This window comes from Lytechinus variegatus, chromosome 5, assembly GCF_018143015.1.
Source record: "Lytechinus variegatus isolate NC3 chromosome 5, Lvar_3.0, whole genome shotgun sequence".
Taxonomy (NCBI): Eukaryota; Metazoa; Echinodermata; class Echinoidea; order Temnopleuroida; family Toxopneustidae; genus Lytechinus; species Lytechinus variegatus.
The window spans coordinates 3,386,426-3,404,551 of NC_054744.1; the positions used below are offsets into that span (position 1 = coordinate 3,386,426).

The following is an 18,126-nucleotide window of genomic DNA, read 5'->3' on the forward strand; positions in this document are numbered from 1 at the left end:
ATCAACAACTTACATCATTGGGAAATATTGATGAGTGTCACGTTTAAAGACGACTGACCCCCCCCCCCCCCCCCCCACCGTAGTAGTAGGAGTCGTCCTTAGCGTCTTAGTAGTAGTTTTAGTAAGAACACCATCAGCAGATGTAGTAAAAGTAGCAGCAGTCGTAGCAGTAGCAGAAGAAAGGGCAACAACGCCAAGGACTTGAAACGAATTTTAGCAGAGGGTGCTGGCTTCGATTTGACAAGCCCCCCCCCCCCCCCGAAGGTGCTACCCTGGGTAAATATGCCGTTTATCATGATTATCATTATTATGGGTATGTGCTGTTTTCAGTGACAGAATTCAATTTAATTCAATTCTTTTATTTCATTTCCATTGAAAAATATCCACATTCCATTCAAGAATATCCACATGACCTTATGAAGTCCAGACGATATATATAACAATGTACATAGAAGAGTGAGACCTTCCCCCTGCTTTATACTCTCTGTATTCATTCACGAGGAGTATCTCTGCTTGGGTGATGCTATCTGAGGAGCATCAATAATCTTAATAAAAGAAATAATGAAGTACAAAATATCGGGCTTTATAAACGGAACTGAATCAAAGTGCCGCGTTTGGAGTTTGCTCATTCTTTCATGATTGTTGGACAAACGGGTTTTGGTCAGTATATGCTTTTACAATTCTTATAGTTGTGGATATAATATCTTTAAAACAACCGTAAGACTCTTCTGAGTTTTACTTTAATGTTTATTTTTAATTGTTAACCAAAGTTGTATATATTTTAAAATCTTTCTTGCGTATGGACACACAGGTCTGTGGGCCATGGCCATTTTAGGGGTTCATTGCCCAAGGCTCTCCCTCTTGGCTGACGGGGTGCATATGTCTGAAATATCTCTACTCGTTGTTCTTTTTTATTATTATTAACTCCGGTTTATTTTCTTTCATTTATACTACCATATGTGTTATTAATATCGGACATCGCAAACTAGATAAAAATAATGATGAGAATAAGAATAAAAATGTAATTATGTAATTAATGGATTGTTAGTATTAATAATCATATTCATTAAAAGGACATATGCATAATGTAGAAAATGGGATAACAATAAAAGAAAATGGGAGATAAAAAGAAAGAAGACGGGGAAGTCCGAACCAAAGGCAGCAGTGGTCGTTATATTTTAATGTGGAGCGAATAAAGTTCATGATTTTTTTGCTTATATGTAAAATTCGTAATAGTTCCGCTCCTCATTATTTGATGATCTTAGCTCGATGAAATGTATCCACTAGAAATCTAAAATCTTCGGGTTATTGACCACTCGAAGCGGTAGAGTGAAATGCTAATTTGGGGGCAATATCATAAAATATGTACATCCGACCCCCTAAACGTGGGTCATTCGTGACATTTTCTGTCTCTGATTTCTTGTTCTTTTGACAGCCTGTAATGTTCTCAAAGGACCGTGACTTGGTCAGTTTATGAAGTGAAGTAAGATCGGACGTACAAAAGGTTGATCATTTTATGGAATTTTCCTATGGTGAAAAAGCTTCAACTTTGTGGAATGAACTCTCTTGCCAAGTCGATACAATCATTCAAAGCTAACAGTCCAGGATAGGCCCCATAGAAAACTGACCAAACCTTGTTTTTTATATACAGTGCGTATCAAAAAAAACTTTACACTTAGAAAAAACCCTGTAAAATTATATATATGAAATATCCTGAAGATTTTTTTCTCAGTTTAACATTGGTACAGATCCATTCATGCAAATGACGATATAACTGTCGAAAAATATTTCCGCTTGAATGAGCAGCACTTACTTTTGAAAAGTTAGTGAAAAATGATGTGCGCAGAACTTTGTAATAGTTATGCGAATAAAAGTAGATCTTAATCATGATGAACACGTAGAATTTAGCTAGTAAGTTGATTTGAAGATATCTTTTAGCTTTTTAAACTTGTTTCCTTGCCCAAAACACTTCGGAGAGTGCATTGCGCCCCACCCCACTCCCCCACACACCGAGGCCATCGTGACGATATGTGCTTTACACTGAGCTGTGATTTACATGAAATGGCTACGGCTCGATTTTCATTTTGTTAATCATTCTCAAGCTTGGGAAAAGTGTGGAAAGAAAAGTATTAAATGAAACATGAAATGTAAACACCCTTTAAATGATAAAAACTTAGTGAAAAAATGCTGGAGAAGTCTGATAAAAACTTTTGTTCAGATTCAATTATGTCCTTAGATTCAGCTGACACACAAAGGGTAAAGGTTGTGCTTACTAAGTGTTGAAATTTCAATTTGGATGGCAAAATTGTTACAAAATGCTTGAATGTATCCCTTTTACTTAAATTGACTACAAGTGCAAGAGAAATGTATGAGAAATGATTAGCAGGGTAAGTTTGATTTCGCCCTTTCCCCTTGACACGGCGTGAAAACGACCATTTCTGCGCAAACAGATTTCTGCGAGCTTTACAAAAATGGACCGTGCTCACTCAAGTGTAACATTCTGTCAAAACTTTTACCTTCATCGGATAAATGAGACCCATACCCAATATTGTATATGTAAAAATTACCCGCATGATGTATATTTTTTAATTTCCAAGGCATTTTCAAAGTGTAAACTTTTTTTGATACGCACTGTATACAATATTTTTCGATGGTTCGATGGTCAATTCGAGGGTGCTGATTACGAATCTGAATGATGCCACTCGTGTAACCTTGAGCATTTTCCGCAAAGTGGCAAAATCCAATATGGCCGCCAAAATATGCATATTACCCATGATAATCATAAAAGCAGGGCGGATTCAGCTTTCGCCAATAGGGGGGGGGGGCCGAAAAATATTTTCATCAACATTTTTTCTCGATTGGCCGCTATAATCTGATTTTTTGTTGGTTTTTCGGGGGGGGGGGTAGTCCTACTAAAGACTAAAGTTAAAGTATATGTTAGTTTGCATTGTTATAAAAAAGATAAGTTATCTCATGTTGTCATAATATAATTCGAGCGCGAAGCGCGAGCTCAAATTCTTTGATATTTTATGTCCTTAGACCTGAAGATTCTGAGGAGATTGTATAATAGAGAGTCAAAGGGACCTAAGCTTTCCATCCTAGCAGAATCTTCTTCGGAGGCAAAATGACCTTGTATTGATTGTATAATTGTATAATCATGAAAAAAAGATAAGTATCCAACTAAACAATGCGAGCGCGAAGCGCGAGCCGAAATTCTAGTATATTAACGTGAAAAGTGACTCAATTAGGACTGTTTTTTTAGTGATTAATGAAGAGGATACAAGTATCACCAATCAAATAATGAGAGTGCGAAGCGCGAGCTCAATATTCTAATATTCCGACCTGAAAACTGGACAGTCTATGCGCGTTTTTATTTAAATAAAGAACAAGTTGTGTGTCTCAAACAATAATGCAAGCGCGAAGCACGAGCTTAATTTTTTTATATACTGACATGATAAAGAAGCATTTTGACAAATTTTGGTAAGAATTTCCAAAGAAGATAGGTTACTCATATATCGAACAACGCAAGCGCACAGCGCGAGCTGAAAATTTTGATATGTATAAACAATTTGTGTAAATCAAACAAAATAATGAAAGCTTGATGTGCAAGCTAAAATATTGCGTGCTTATTGATTTCGGAACTGGATATGTAAATGCCATTTAATCCTCTTGAATGGGATTCATTTCACTGGCAATACGAGCGCGAAGCGCGAGCGAAAATTTGTATATAAAGTCTATTTTCCAATTCTTCCCCTCACATTTTTTTTGTTTTCTTTGGGGTCGGGCCGGCCCACAGTGGGCCAGGAGAGAGCAAAAGTGCGCCAAAACTGGTTTTTGGTCATGAAACAAATTTTGTTTTTTTCATGTTCTAAGCAAAGATAAGAACCTGTAGGATGTCTCCATACAATATTTCTCCATGAAATTGATTATTAGTTGCCCATTTTATTCAATATTACCGGAAAAATGACCCTTTACGGCTACCGCATGTGAAAATGACACGTTTTAGATATTTCACTGTTTCAACAAAACGGATAGCTTAATTTATTTCTAATTCACGGTACTTTTTGATGAATAATTGTTTTAAGTGATCAAAAATTTTCAAGATAAAATGATGATCCCTTCAGAGGTAATTTTGGACGAAACCATTTGACAATGGGGGGTTTAAGCAATTTTTTTTTTCATGAGCATTTCTTTTACAAATTGCTGCCGATTGCTGCGCTATAAATACCATGACGGTCTTTGTTATAGTTCATGCTTTACAATGATACCAAATTTAGCTGCAGATACGTGCACTTTCTGGAGATATAACCAATTTTCCAACCACATGTTCGCCGTATTTATCACAAAAAGTCGTTCCAAGTTAGTGTCCCATTATGTGCGTGCCGAACGTTGCGGGTGACATTAAACAAACTCCCCGCTCCCTTCGGGACCGTATAAGACCGTATCTCTGTGAAACTCACCGTCGCGTGGTGGGAGAGAGAGAGGGGGGGGGGGTGTCTGGCTCAGGTGTCTGGTTCTTTAGACTGGTATCTTCCTAAAATATTTTCGTTAAACATACGTTAAGACAAGCTGTCATTTCCACTTCCACTAACTATATAGTAATACATGTAAAACAACTTCATTTTGATATCAAACTGTTCCATCCCGTGTTGCATATTATGCTGTCATTCTGAGAAGATTAATTCTTAAGGTAAGATTCCCGGGTAAGATTATTAATTTGTTTTGTTGTTCATAAACCAAGTCCTGCTGCATATCGCTATCATAAAGCAAGTCCTACTGTATATCGCTATAACACACATGACTAGGGATGTGATTGGTTTCACTCAGTTTTCTGCCAAAAAATGAAAATGACAGATACGTCGGATCTATACATGTATAAAGTTGCATTATCATTATTAGTATTTATCCCCCCCCCAAAAAAAAAATGAAGGGTTTGTAACTTCACATACACGTATGAATTCGTTTATCTCTTGGCTCATTCTAAATTTGCTATAAATTATTGTTAAAATCAATCAAGAAGAAAGTGCATATTATCATTTCAAGGATTGATTGGTCTAGACTCTTATTGACTTTATATGTATTCCACAGACTAATGGTAACAAGTGACATTGTGATTAGTAGCAAATTTTTAAGAGTACAACAAGCACAGCCTCTTCCTCCTGATGTTCAAAGTACATGTATGCTAAAAGATCCTCTCACCAAAGACATAATGGTTGTTGAGATAACAGAGAGAGACTCTGTTTCGGAATAACTTTGTATACGATGTTCTTGGTGAAATATTTCTTGTACCGATTAACCTGCAGAGGACCCGGCCTCTATTATTTATCATTGGGATAATTATTTTAAAGATTTCACTGTCCAATACTGGCATCAATCCATTTTAATTCATGTAGGTGTGGTTAATCATTGTACCCATTGAATAAAAATACCCCTTTGCATTTTTTTACAATTTCACTTTGAATTTTACAATTCCGGATTCATGGTAGGGCGCCCTCTTTAACTCTAAATAGACTGGGCTATTTCGACGCCTAAGAAGACCGGGGGGGGGGCTGATTCAGCCCCCCCCCTTATGATCTCGGCCGTCGATCGCGCGATCGCGACGAAAATTGGCACACGCATTACCCTTGGCATTACCTACAAAACTATAACATCAAATTCTTCAAAAAATCTCATGTCTCATTAATGATGCTAATTTATGCGTAAAACCATAAGTTTGATCTAATTAATAAAATAATGCCTCTGAATTGCTTATTTTTGTTTCACATACTCTAGATAGGCATCTGATCAAATTTATTTTTAAAAAATTTCAACATCACATTTATTTTCTTATGTTTTCTAAATTTCTTATGTATTTCTTTGTTTTTCGAATTTTTGTTTTTTTATTGTTTTTTTCAATGTAAATTGTCAGGGGCTTAATTAATTGATTTTAAGCAGTAAAAGGAAAAATAATGATACATTTATGAATTTTGGCTGAAAACACTATTTGCATTGGATTTGTACACAAAGTCACGTTTTTGAGTAATTTGGGGTCTGCATGCACTTACAAAATGTTGCGTAATTTCGGAACCGAGTACCCGGGGGTCACAATTTTGGTCTCAAAAGTTGCCCGAGACTTGAAAGTAAAAAGTCATTGAGCGACGCGGTCAAAAAATTTTGCGCGGCGGATTTATCGCGAAAAATGTCGAGGGGGGCTGAATCAGCCCCCAGTCTTTTTAGGGTTAAGCGATACTCAAGTCACAAATTGAATTGTTTGTACCCCGAGCACAGACTTTTTTTTGTTTGTTTGCCTGTTTATGTGTTTGCTGTTTGCTAATATGCTTCCTTATTGCTGAAATTTCTCTAAAACTAGTTTCTGAAAATTTGAAAATTATTGTAGAATTAGAAACATGTAATTTCTTCTCAAATGTTAACAGCCAATCAGAAAACAGTATTTTAATGACGTCATCAATATTTGAAAATACTTTTATTGAATTCTACGGGTGAAATTACCCCTGTCTACCAAATTTAATCGTATAAATATGTGAAAAAGGGTTTTGTCGCACTTTGGGTTCATTCTGGCCCACTGTGCGGCCGTCACGAGGCTATAAATCACATATCATGGGTATAATACCTCTTTCTTTTCTTTCTGTTTTTCATAGTTTCTATCTAGGTAAAGAGTACACTTTTTTTCTGCAGGTTGTCAAAAAATAGGGGGGCCGGGCCGGCTCGGCCCCCTCCTGGATCCGCGCATGTAAAAGTGCCCGAACATTGGTTATATGTATGTATTTGTGTTGCAGGAGTGAAATACTCTCTGAAAAAACGATTTTTGAAAATCTAGGTATCCAAAATGGCCGCCATAGCGTGTATTCTATATTATGTACAATATTAATGGGGAAAACTAAATTTCACAAAAGTGAACACTAAATGCAAGCTATTGTGATTTTTTAGTGAAGTAATTGATGAAAACACAATTGCTAACGAAATGTATCATTTTTTTATGTCATGTTTGTTATAAATGAAGCATTTTAATATTAAAAAGCCACCAAGCATTTTAATATTAAAAAGCCACCAAGCATTTTAATATTAAAAAGCCACCAAATGCCCTGACGGTATTATGTACAAGTTTCATGGGGACAAAAGAAAATAATAAGAGTTCTAAAATGCGTATTACTAGTATTAAGACAAGCGAATGGTATACCGGCTAAAACATAATTTTAACGAAATAAAAATGAAATTTATGTGATTAATGCTGTATTTTGACATTCAAAATGGCCGCCATAGGCCCATTATACATTATGTACAATGCGATTGGAGAAATCAATTTTCACAAGAGTAAGAACTATAAAATGCATGCAATTGTGATCACCGAGTAAAATAATGTCTGAAAACATGTTTTTAGACATATCTTTTTTGTCAAGCATGAGATAAATGCTGTTTTGTGAAATTCAAAATGGCCCCTATAGCCCCTTACAGTATTATCTACAATGTAAATGGGGACATGTAATTTTGTAGGAATTTGGATTTACTTGACTATGAAATCCATTAAGTCTTGTTGTATGATAAGCCATTATTTTAAAACATTATTTTTATGAAATAAAGCATTTCTTCTGCCATGCAAGTGATAAATACTGTATTTTGACAATCAAAACAGCTGATACAAGCCCTAACTAAATTATATTACATACGTATAGGGAATCTACTTTTTACAAGAGTGAAAATCATAAAATGCAAATAATTGTGATGCATGATTAAAAATATTGTCTTAAACATGATTTCTAAATAAATACATCACATATTGGTCATGGAGGTACCTTGAAATTCAAATGGCTGCAATAGGTCCTAAAAGTATTATGTACATTGTAATTTGGGACAGAATTTGTCTTTGCTTGACTGTAAGTATTGCAAATAATTGTGATGTGAGAGTGAAATATTGTCTAAAACCATAGTTCCTAAGGTGATAAATGCTGCATTCTGAATGGAAAATGGCAGCCATTGGCCTCTACTGTATTATGTACAATTTGAATGAGGATAGAAACATTTCCACAAAAGGGCATACATGTATGGCGGCCATTTTGAATTTTAAAATATAACATTTATCACCTAAACTTTAAATGATGTATTTCGTTAGTAATCATGTTTTCAGACAATATTCCACCCATACAACACCAACACAGTGGACAGTATGTTGCCCAACATTTAAGTGTGTGTCATTTTTACCTCTGTCATTTTTACACTGAACCCTCAGCTATGCTTACTTTATTTATCAATAGGTTAATCGACTGGAATCATGATCCATGTTTAATCACCCGATGACAACTCGTAAACTTGATCTTAATATAATACCAACGGATATCTATTATGTGAATTTTAGTTTAACATATTGACATGACATTTGGACTTATTCAGTGGTGCTAAAAATAGTGGGCTTTGAATTTTGCTGTGTTTTAGATATTTAATTGTGAAGTCAGTTAATAAAATATCAAATGCGATAAAATCCGTTTTTTGGGCTTGTTGAACATTGTAGTGTTGCTGTGTACATTGAACATAAAGCATGAAGGAGTGCATTTTGTGGCGGGGTTCACCAACTATTGACCATAACTGTAGGTGGCAAATATGCGCTTGTTTGTATTTCTTACAGTATCGAGAAGGTATATTGAGACACCTATGACCTACCATTTTAAAAGCACCTATAAAGCGCTATTAAAAGAGGAAAGGAAACCCTAAACTTGATTGAACATCGCTCAGTCCATTAATTATTTTGATTTCGTACAGATACACAATGGAGATGACAACTGAAATTTTGATGTCGACGATGAACACGACGGGCAATGGCACCATCGATGGCGGCAACGACGTCGTCACCTTGCTCTCACAAGTCTCCAACATTTTAATCCTCGTCTTTCTCATGATCTCTATGGGCTGCACCATAGAGCTCGAGGATTTAAAAGAAACGGTATGTCTCAATGGCTTTGAAAGTGCGGTTTTTAAGGGGATTACAAATGTTTAGCTAAACAGGAGAATGTCGAAAACCAGCAAAGTAAGGGACCAAGGAGTTGGGTACTCCGCAAGATATTGATTTCAAACTAGAATTTATACCTGTATAAGAAACAAATTGTTTTTCTCGTAAACAATTTGTTTCTCATACAGGTATAAATTCTAGTTTGAAATCAATATCTTGCGGAGTACCCCAAGGATCACTCCTTGGTCCCTTACTTTTTATTCTTTACATTAATGATTTTAAGAATTCTTCCAATATTTTGTCATTTATTTTGTTTGCTGATGATTCTAATCCTTTTCTGTCTCATCGTGACCCACATACGCTACTTAATACTTTGAATACAGAACTTCTATCAGTTCAGTCTTGGATTAGAGCGAACAAGTTGTCACTTAATGTTAAGAAAACTAATTTTATGATTTTCAGTAATTCTCTCAAAAGTTTACCTGGTCGAGTAGTCATGGATGATGTAAATTTATTACAGATTGATTCCACCGAATTTCTTGGGCTCTATATATTGATCATGATTTGTCTTGGAAGTGTCACATAAATTACTTGAGTAAATTGACTTCTAGGAGTATTGGTATTTTAAGCAAGCTAAAATTCTTTTTCCCTGAGTATATACTATTAAACTTATATATGACTCTCATTTCATCACGATTAAATTTCATTTGGGTACATTCATGTTTCAACTGTCAAAAGATGATCTACCGGAATTTTTTTCTTCCTTGTTTCAAAGAAACAACCTCATCCATTCTTACCCTACCCGCCAAAGGGACTCATTTCACCTTCCACGAACTCGTACGTTATTTGCTCAAAGAACAATTGTATTCGAAGGACCAAGGCTTGTGAATAATCTTCCAAGCGAAATAACTAGCTGTATATCTCTAAGTATGTTAAAATGTAAACAGAAATCATTTCTTTTGTCTAGTTATGGACACCGTTAGGACGCACTGGTTGAATATATATAATGTATTTGATTTGTACCTTTTTAAAGGTATAATGTGGTATATTTTTTATTTTTTTGTTTCCTTCTTCGCTCATCCCCCTCCTATATTTCACATTGTCCACTTTTCCTCTTAATATTTTATCCCTTGATTTTGCGCTAATGTTTGGCTTTTCCTTTGTAGTCTAATTCTTCTTTAGTGTCCGATCTCCTTACGAACTTCATAATTACTTTAAGGAACCTGCAGACACTACAAGCTCTGCTTTTCTTGCAGGTTCCTTCATAGTTCACTTTATTTACTGCCATTATCTTTGTATTTTCTATGAAACCAAATGTATTTCTTGTATTATGTTGTTATTTTGTTATCTTGTGAAGTATAAAAATAAATTCAATTCAATTATAGTCAAAATTTCCAATCTTACCCTGATATAATCGTGAGCAAAGCGTGCGCATTTCTCATGAAGCGTGTACGAATGCCATGTGTACCATTCAGGAGTACAGTCAGTCGACATCGCGAGGAACACGCGAACAAATACGGATATAACGTGAATGTTAAAAAAATAATCAGGAGCTAAAGTTTTTGGCGAACTTCGCGCTTGTGCGAGACATTCGTAAAACTTCGGTAATCATGGTAATCAGACTACCGATATATAGGCCTACAATATGCGCACGCTTCGCGAAGCTCCTGAGCACGTGACGAAGCTTTGTTTTATAGTAGCCAATCTGCAGTGGAGTATTAAACAGAGAGTCACAAACAAACGAAATGGCCGCACTCGTAAACATGCAACTATATAAATAGTGCAAAGAGCCGATAATGCTAAGTTCACACCAACGGCGAATGCCGCGCTTTAAATCGGCGATCAATTCGGCGTCATTTTTTTTCAACTTTTAAAAAATCTCACGATCTCATCAGATATGTTATGCTCTGATAAGCTCTGATGCACTCTGATACGAAGTTCGTTCCCGCTTGTGCGACAAATTATTTCCCGAATCGCTACCGCTTCTCACGCTATGATGCCGATTGATCAGGATTTATTACGCTTTAAATCACGCTTTGATATGCTTTATTACTCTTTGATAAGCTTTGATGCGCTTATCACGCTTCAAATAACGCTCTGATACGATTATCAAGATTTCTTGTGCATTGACAGGGTCTGTCAAGCTCTGTTACGCAATGACGAAATTCGAGATTCTGATTGCATCCCGACTCTGATCCAGAGTATATAAAGATGCAGCAGATACACGACATCATTTCATCTTTGGCAGAAGAACGAGATGTGGAAGTTCAATATATACCAGACTATGAACCATCATATGATGTAGACATGACCTTTGTCTCCCTGTATATAACTACATGATAGCCCTCTAGGCAGAGGAGAAAGAACAGCAACGACAAGAGGAGATTGAACTACCAGCAGGAGGGAGAAGACCATTCATCAGGTGCTGCTGGACCATGCAGGCCATGGCTCACTGAAGAAAGAAGACAGCAGTATATGGCCAGTACACTATCCTCTTAGACACACAACCGCGGTTAGAGGACCCTTTTGCCTTCACAACGTTCACCAGAGTAACCCCTGAGGTGATCGATGAGATCCTTGCGAGAGTTGCACCAGTCATCCAGAAGCGACTAAGAGACTAACTGCAGGCACCCTTTGTCCGCTGGCCTGGCAATCACCTTGAGACATCTGGCCACTGGGGACAACTACAGATCACTGGCATATGGTTTCAGATGTGGTATCTCAACCATATCAGAGTTGATTCCAGGAGTGTGCAGGGCCATTGCAGAGGCATATAAAGATGAGGTCTTCAACATACCTACCACCCCTGGAGCATGGAGCACCCTTGCCCAGCAGTTTGAACAGAGATGGAATATCCCCCATGCAATTGGTACATTGGATGGAAAGCACACAGCCATTAAGAAGCCAGCAATCACAGACAGTCTCTACCACAACTATAAGGGCTTCTTCTCTATACCACTGCTGGCATTGGTAGATGACTGCTGGCATTGGTAGATGCAGAGTACAAGTTCATCTGGATTGAGCTGGGAGGTAAATGACACATGTCTCACTCTGAGCTTTTCGAATGCCTAGAAGATGGGTCCATAGGGCTGCCCCCATCATGCCCCCTCCCTGGAGAAAATCAGCTTGATACCCCTACTTCATCCAGGGTGACGATGTTTTTGCCCTGAAGAGCTACATGATGAAGCCATACAGCAGAAGAGGGATGACAGATGAACAGAGGATCTGCAACTACAGGATCTCAAGGGGGAGAAGAGTGGTGGAGAATGCCTTTGGCATCATGACCAACAGGTTCCGGTGCCTGTTGTGAACACTGGAACAGAAGGTAGATAACATCAGAGATTTGGTGGAGACTGCTGTGGTGCTCCACAACCAGCTGAGGAAGAGGGTGGCGCTGGCAGCCAATGCGGTGGACCACGAAGATGAAGAGCACAGCTTCGTACTAGGGGCCAGGGGAGGGGGACCTCACTGGGAAGATGTTCCGCAACCACCTGCAAGGGGGAACCTCGCCACTGTGGATGCCAGAGATCAGAGAGATCATCTCAGAGAATACTCTCCAGTGGGTGCTATCGACTGGCAACAAAAAAATGGCTGGGGTGGTAATTCCTGATTGAGTCAAGAAAGGAGTGACTCAGATATCGTCAGAAGCAAATGATGAAGATAAAGACTTTTGTGCCTGGGAATAAGAATATACTCCCATACGCACATTCGTTTTTTTAATACAAGTTTGAAATAATTTTTGTATTGTGTGTACTTGTGAAGATTTTAATATTATTATTGATGTTAATGTTGTTATGTATTTCATCTGCTTGTAAAAATATAAATACAGACTTTATTGATTTCTTACCCATTAAATATAAAAAAATACTACTATTGTACATCAGGAGTGAAAATTTAAAGGAATCAAGTTGCAGAATTCGAAATTTAGACATGTGCGATTAAAGACTTTTAAAATACGCATTTTGTGTTAAATTTATTATTATAAATTATTTCAAATTGATTTTCTTACTAATTAAAAAATTAGTTAGAAAATCAATTTTATAAAAGAGAACATAAAACAAAGGAAATAAAATATAAAACATTATTGAATTAAAAAATGAAATATAATAAAAAAAATAAAAAGAAAAAGACTTTGTGGAAAACTTCAAGTTTTAAAGAGTTTTTCTATTTATTTATTTTTTATTCTATTGCCTTTTCTATTTTATCGTGTTTTATACAGGGGTGTCCCATTAAAAAATGCCCGATACACTTCTGGTCGTTTTTTTTTTCCATTATTTTTTGTTTCATTGAAAAGACCAACTCTTCATTTAGTAATTGATCCAAAAATAACCAAATCACATTCAGTGTTTTTTGTGTTATAAGTACTTCTTGCAAAGGTCTGTTACCGGTAAAAATCAGGCTGAACGAATCCTTAACTGTAGGGCCTATGGGCAAAGTATCAAAAGTGGGGTCACCGCTTTGAACCAAGCTCTCTTAAACTCTGTTAAGCTTTCCTACGACTTTGATAGGCTTTGTGACGGCTTGATAAGCTTTAATACGCTCTCCCCGCTTTTCTCAATCCGTGACAGATCGCCTCAAATTTTTAAACAGTTTAAAAAAATTTGGCGCTCTTGCCGAATGTCCCGAATTGCTCAAAGCTTTCTCATGCTCTATTACGGTCTTTACGCTTTAATGAAGCTTTGTTACGCTTTGCCGCCGCTTTGCACGCATCTTTAAAGCGCCATCAAAGCGGCGTTGGTGTGAACCTAGCATAAGTAAAGCAAGAAATTTGAGAGAAGTTCCGCATGGTAACCTACTTCCATAGTCCCACTCGATTGATAAACAAACTTGGGAAATCGAATTCTGAAAAGCTGTCATCTTTCGTTTAATCCAGAAGTCTTCCAGTCTGAAGTATACAATCGCCAAGTGGACGGTATCATGCTCATCGGTCGCGCGCTAAGGCCTAAATATAGGCCTGCGCAAAAACATGATTTACCTTTTTTATTTTGATCCGTGACAGTTTCGCCATTCAGCTGGTTTCTTTGTCGGGATGCTATGTCAGTTCGTCCTGATGCCCCTCATCGCTTTCTGTCTCAGTCTTACTTTCAAGCTTGAGGGTGCAGGGGCCCTTTCCGTTCTCATCCTTGCCTGCTGCCCCGGGGGAACCCTTTCAAATCTCTTTACTTACTGGACAGAAGGGGATGTCTGCCTAAGGTAGGAGAGTGTAGCGTCAGAAGTACTGTCAATAGGCCAAGTTAGTATTAATGCGCTCTCAGGAAACTCTGACTGAGGGTGTGGGGGAGGGAGGGGGGGGGTCAGACACTTGTGGATGGATATAGTGTTGTCTTTTACAATCTGACACTAAATGCAATGTTTGGATCAATAGATTTTACCTTTAAATAATTAACTTAAATACCTTCTTTCAGTTTTAGAAACCACTTCAACATCGCAGAGTATTTCCTTCTTGATATATCCTTGGGGAACCACACCCTCTTAACCCAATCAACCACAGTTTCTAAATGAGAAAAATGAAATATACTTTTATTCGACCCAAATAACACAGTGTATGCATGACATCGGTCTCTACCGCGGTTGCTATCGGGATGATGCCCCTGAATCTCTTCATCTATAGCCGAGTATGGACGGACGACAAAGCGGTCATCCCGTACGTCAACATCGCCACCACCCTTGTTAGCATTCTCATTCCCGTTGCTTTCGGGGTGTTTCTCCGCTGGTGGAAGAAGGAATGGACTAAATATGTCACCAGAGTTAGTATGATATTCTCTCTATCTTCTAATTCTATCGTATTTACGTACTAATTTACATATCATATTAGTTTCATTCACTGCATGTGGAGGGGGAGCTTGACCACCCCCCCCCCCCAAAAAAAAAAAGATAATAATAATGAATAAATGAATAAGATCCATGACAAAAATGATAAAGGAATCCCAGATCTCAGCATTTATTTATAAAAAGATGTCGATGTGCTATAGCGATCTTTTACCATCAAAATTAAGCCTTTCTGAACGCAAGCATTGAAAAGAAATTCAGCGTAATAACGATATTTACAATTATATGACGTCATCATGGAAGCCTGCTGTCGCCATTCGAACATGCATTGCATTCACTAAGTATTCAAGGGCCAAACTTTTTCACAAACATGAACGTTTCAGTATAGTTGTATGTCTTGAAATGAATTAGGATCGCCATCGTTGATGAATAATAGCTAAACTACTTTATCACAGCATCTGCGTTTTGGATAGGGTGATTTGTAATTGTCTGATTGCAGCGTAAGGAATCGCTTAGAGCCACTGCGATTTTCACAGAATATGATGTTTCTTACAACAGTAAGGAGGATTTAAAAATGGCAGTTGACACTTTTTCTTATCAATCTTGTAAATGTATGTATTAACATTATTTTGACAGTTCGGCGTAGTTCTCGCTTTCATCTTGATTATCGTGGTATGGGTTCTGTTCTTCATGCTAAACCCGACCTGGCTTTTCGCTGGCTGGCAGCTGTGGATCTGTGCTGTGTTACTCCCATTCCTGGGCTACGGATTTGGCTACAGCTTGGCTATCCTTTTCCGCCAACCCCATTTCAAGTGCAGGGCTATCTCCTTCGAAACGGGATCTCAGAACGTATCTCTTGCCTCGACATTAATCGTGGTGAGCTTTGCCGATTCTCCACTCTTCTTGGACATGTTGTTCTATCCGGGTCTCTATGCAGTCTTCCTCTATATTGATTCTTTCATCGTCATTATGTTAATGAAAGGAGTGATGCATCTCAAAAAGAGACGAAATTCGGCTAACGATGAAGATCATGACGAGAATAAGAATGACAAGATTGGTTTGGATAACGAAGGCATGGCCACAGATCAGGAAGATGGGGTGAAAGTCGTAGCCATGAAGCAAATAGTAGCAGATAATTCGGTAAAAACAGATGAAGAAATCAAAGTTTAATAAACTGTATAAATGTTTGAAATGTGATATACGACGGAGATCTGTAGGGATTTAGTATCTCCTAAGCTCTGAAATATATATTTTCACGTGTCCGGACTGTGTATTAGTGTGTTGGGGGAAAACAATGTGCATTTATTTTTTCCTGCTTTTCCCCACTTCACTTCTATATATACTGTATATATATATATTTATATATATATACACCATATATTTTTGCTTTGTGTCATCATTGTAGGTAGCATTTTTGTGTATTTTCGTGTTTGCATGTACAGCATGTATAGATCTTGAGTTTTCGTAATAATAATAATATTATTGAAAATGAAAGTAATAATTATGATAATGATAATGGGTGTATGGTGATGGTAAGGTTATTATTGTCAATTTAGGGAGAGCCAAAATAGATGTAACATTGTTATGATAATATTATTACACATTAATGATGATTATGAATAACTCAAATTTAAAGACATATACATAAATGTATCAAAATGATAACTCAGATGCAAAGACAAAGAATTTGATGTGTCAGAAGGAAATGCAGGCATTTGTAGTCAAGATTGTGACAACCGGAAGTCTGCAGAAAGTGTACTTTAGAAGGGTTTCTTCACTTCATATAAGATGGACTTGGAATGACACCAAGTATTCTAAATACAAAATGAGCTAATCCGGTCCCTAATCACACTCCTCTCAGAGTTAGATGAGGGACCAGGGGCTCGTTGTAGAAAGAGTTGCAATCAATCGCAACTCTAAAAATCATGCGCAACTGGATTTTCAACCTTTGTTTTCAACCAATCAACAGCACGCATTTGGGACTTGCGATTGATTTTTTGGCTTGCGTTTAAACGCAACTCTTTCTGCAACGGGCGCCAGTCCTGATGGAATGATATTTCAATCTTTCAAAAGTGTTTTTTTTACCTCTTTTGAGTAAAAGTGTAAAAAGATACACACTTTCAATCCCAAATAAAGGTAAAAATTACTCTTGGAAGATTGAAATCTCACACCATCAGGACTGGTACCTCATCTAACTCTGAGAGTATGGTGATTAGGGATCAGATTATCTCCTCTGCATTTAGGGATTATTGTTTTAATCACATCATCACAACCGCTATCTAATTATGCACATAACATTGAGATCTTTCATGTATGGCAATAAAGTTCTTTAATTATTACAAAATTAATCGTCACCTTCAAATGTACCTTTAACTAGTTTTGCTTTACTTTTTGCTTCACTAGATCTTCCTGATTTCCTCTCAGAAACATATGCTCTTTTTGGTATCTGTAAGCCCCAAATTCCCAGAAATATATTTATATTGAACTTTCTGCTCCTGTCAGGTAAACAATATATTTTTAGATGTCGATGTGACGAAACAAAACCTACTCTCCCCATTTTTGTAACTTTATTTTATCATTTGAAACTGTTGAACATACCATAGCACAAAGGAAATGCATATTGGAAAAACATGATGGCAAGTGGGTTATCATTCTGAATACTTTAAAGAGGAGATAAAGCAGAAGGCTAATTTTTGTTATGTTTATTTATTTTATTATAGGCCAAGTGCCTGATTTTGTTGTTGTTGTTGTTGCAAACAAACATATATGTTTTCTGTTTTATACTATTTTGTATATTAGACATGTTATTTTACATGCTAATGTCATTTGAACTTTTATATGTGATCCATTATATCATGAATGTATATTTTGATGAATAAAAAAAGGATCAATAAAACATGAATTACAAAAAAAACCTTTAACTAGTTTCGGATTCTTCTCCACTTAAGAGCTATTAACACTTTTTTAGTAGTTAATTACTTGTGATTTGTGTATGCAGTTTTCATCCAAAAATTTCTATGAGTTTTCGTAACAAATAAAGATTTTATGACTTTCCACCCATCTGACATGTCTGATGTGATGTCTTTTCCTTTTAATGATCATTTTATCCCACACTTGTAACGCGCATATTACGTTTTATCAAAGCATTTCCGGTTTTATCACTCTTGCTTGGGTCCGACAACAATACACGTATAAAAGAAATAAAAATGAGATCTAAGAAAAGAGTGTATAGGAAGCCTATTGATCAGGATGCGTGCTTGTCCAATAACGCACCCAAGAAAAAAAAATGAATAGATAGATACAGAAAAACGATAAATATGTAAACATAGATATGACAAACAACATAATAAACAAGTATAAAACAAAAACAATAAATGATAATGCACAATTTGATTGATTTAATGAATATGTAAAGAAAT

General features: G+C 36.8%; 1 protein-coding gene across 1 annotated transcript; it reads left to right on the forward strand.

Annotated features, from left to right (window-relative positions):
• Positions 1–256: 256 nt before the first annotated feature.
• Positions 257–16,657, forward strand: LOC121415076 (ileal sodium/bile acid cotransporter-like). Its single transcript, XM_041608158.1, has 5 exons — positions 257–276; positions 8,752–8,932; positions 13,938–14,131; positions 14,481–14,685; positions 15,344–16,657. Exons 2-5 carry the CDS (start codon positions 8,759–8,761, stop codon positions 15,875–15,877), a joined length of 1,107 nt encoding a protein of 368 aa, XP_041464092.1. The 5' UTR covers positions 257–276; positions 8,752–8,758; the 3' UTR covers positions 15,878–16,657.
• The last annotated feature ends 1,469 nt before the right edge of the window (positions 16,658–18,126 follow it).

Bases quoted from the DNA above. Each gene is read 5' to 3' on its own strand.
- LOC121415076 (XM_041608158.1), top strand. From the start codon at position 8,759: ATGGAGATGACAACTGAAATTTTGATGTCGACGATGAACACGACGGGC. The intron at 14,132-14,480 runs GTAGGAGAGTGT...CAAATAACACAG, and splicing joins GAAGGGGATGTCTGCCTAAG to TGTATGCATGACATCGGTCT. The intron at 14,686-15,343 runs GTTAGTATGATA...TTATTTTGACAG, and splicing joins GGACTAAATATGTCACCAGA to TTCGGCGTAGTTCTCGCTTT.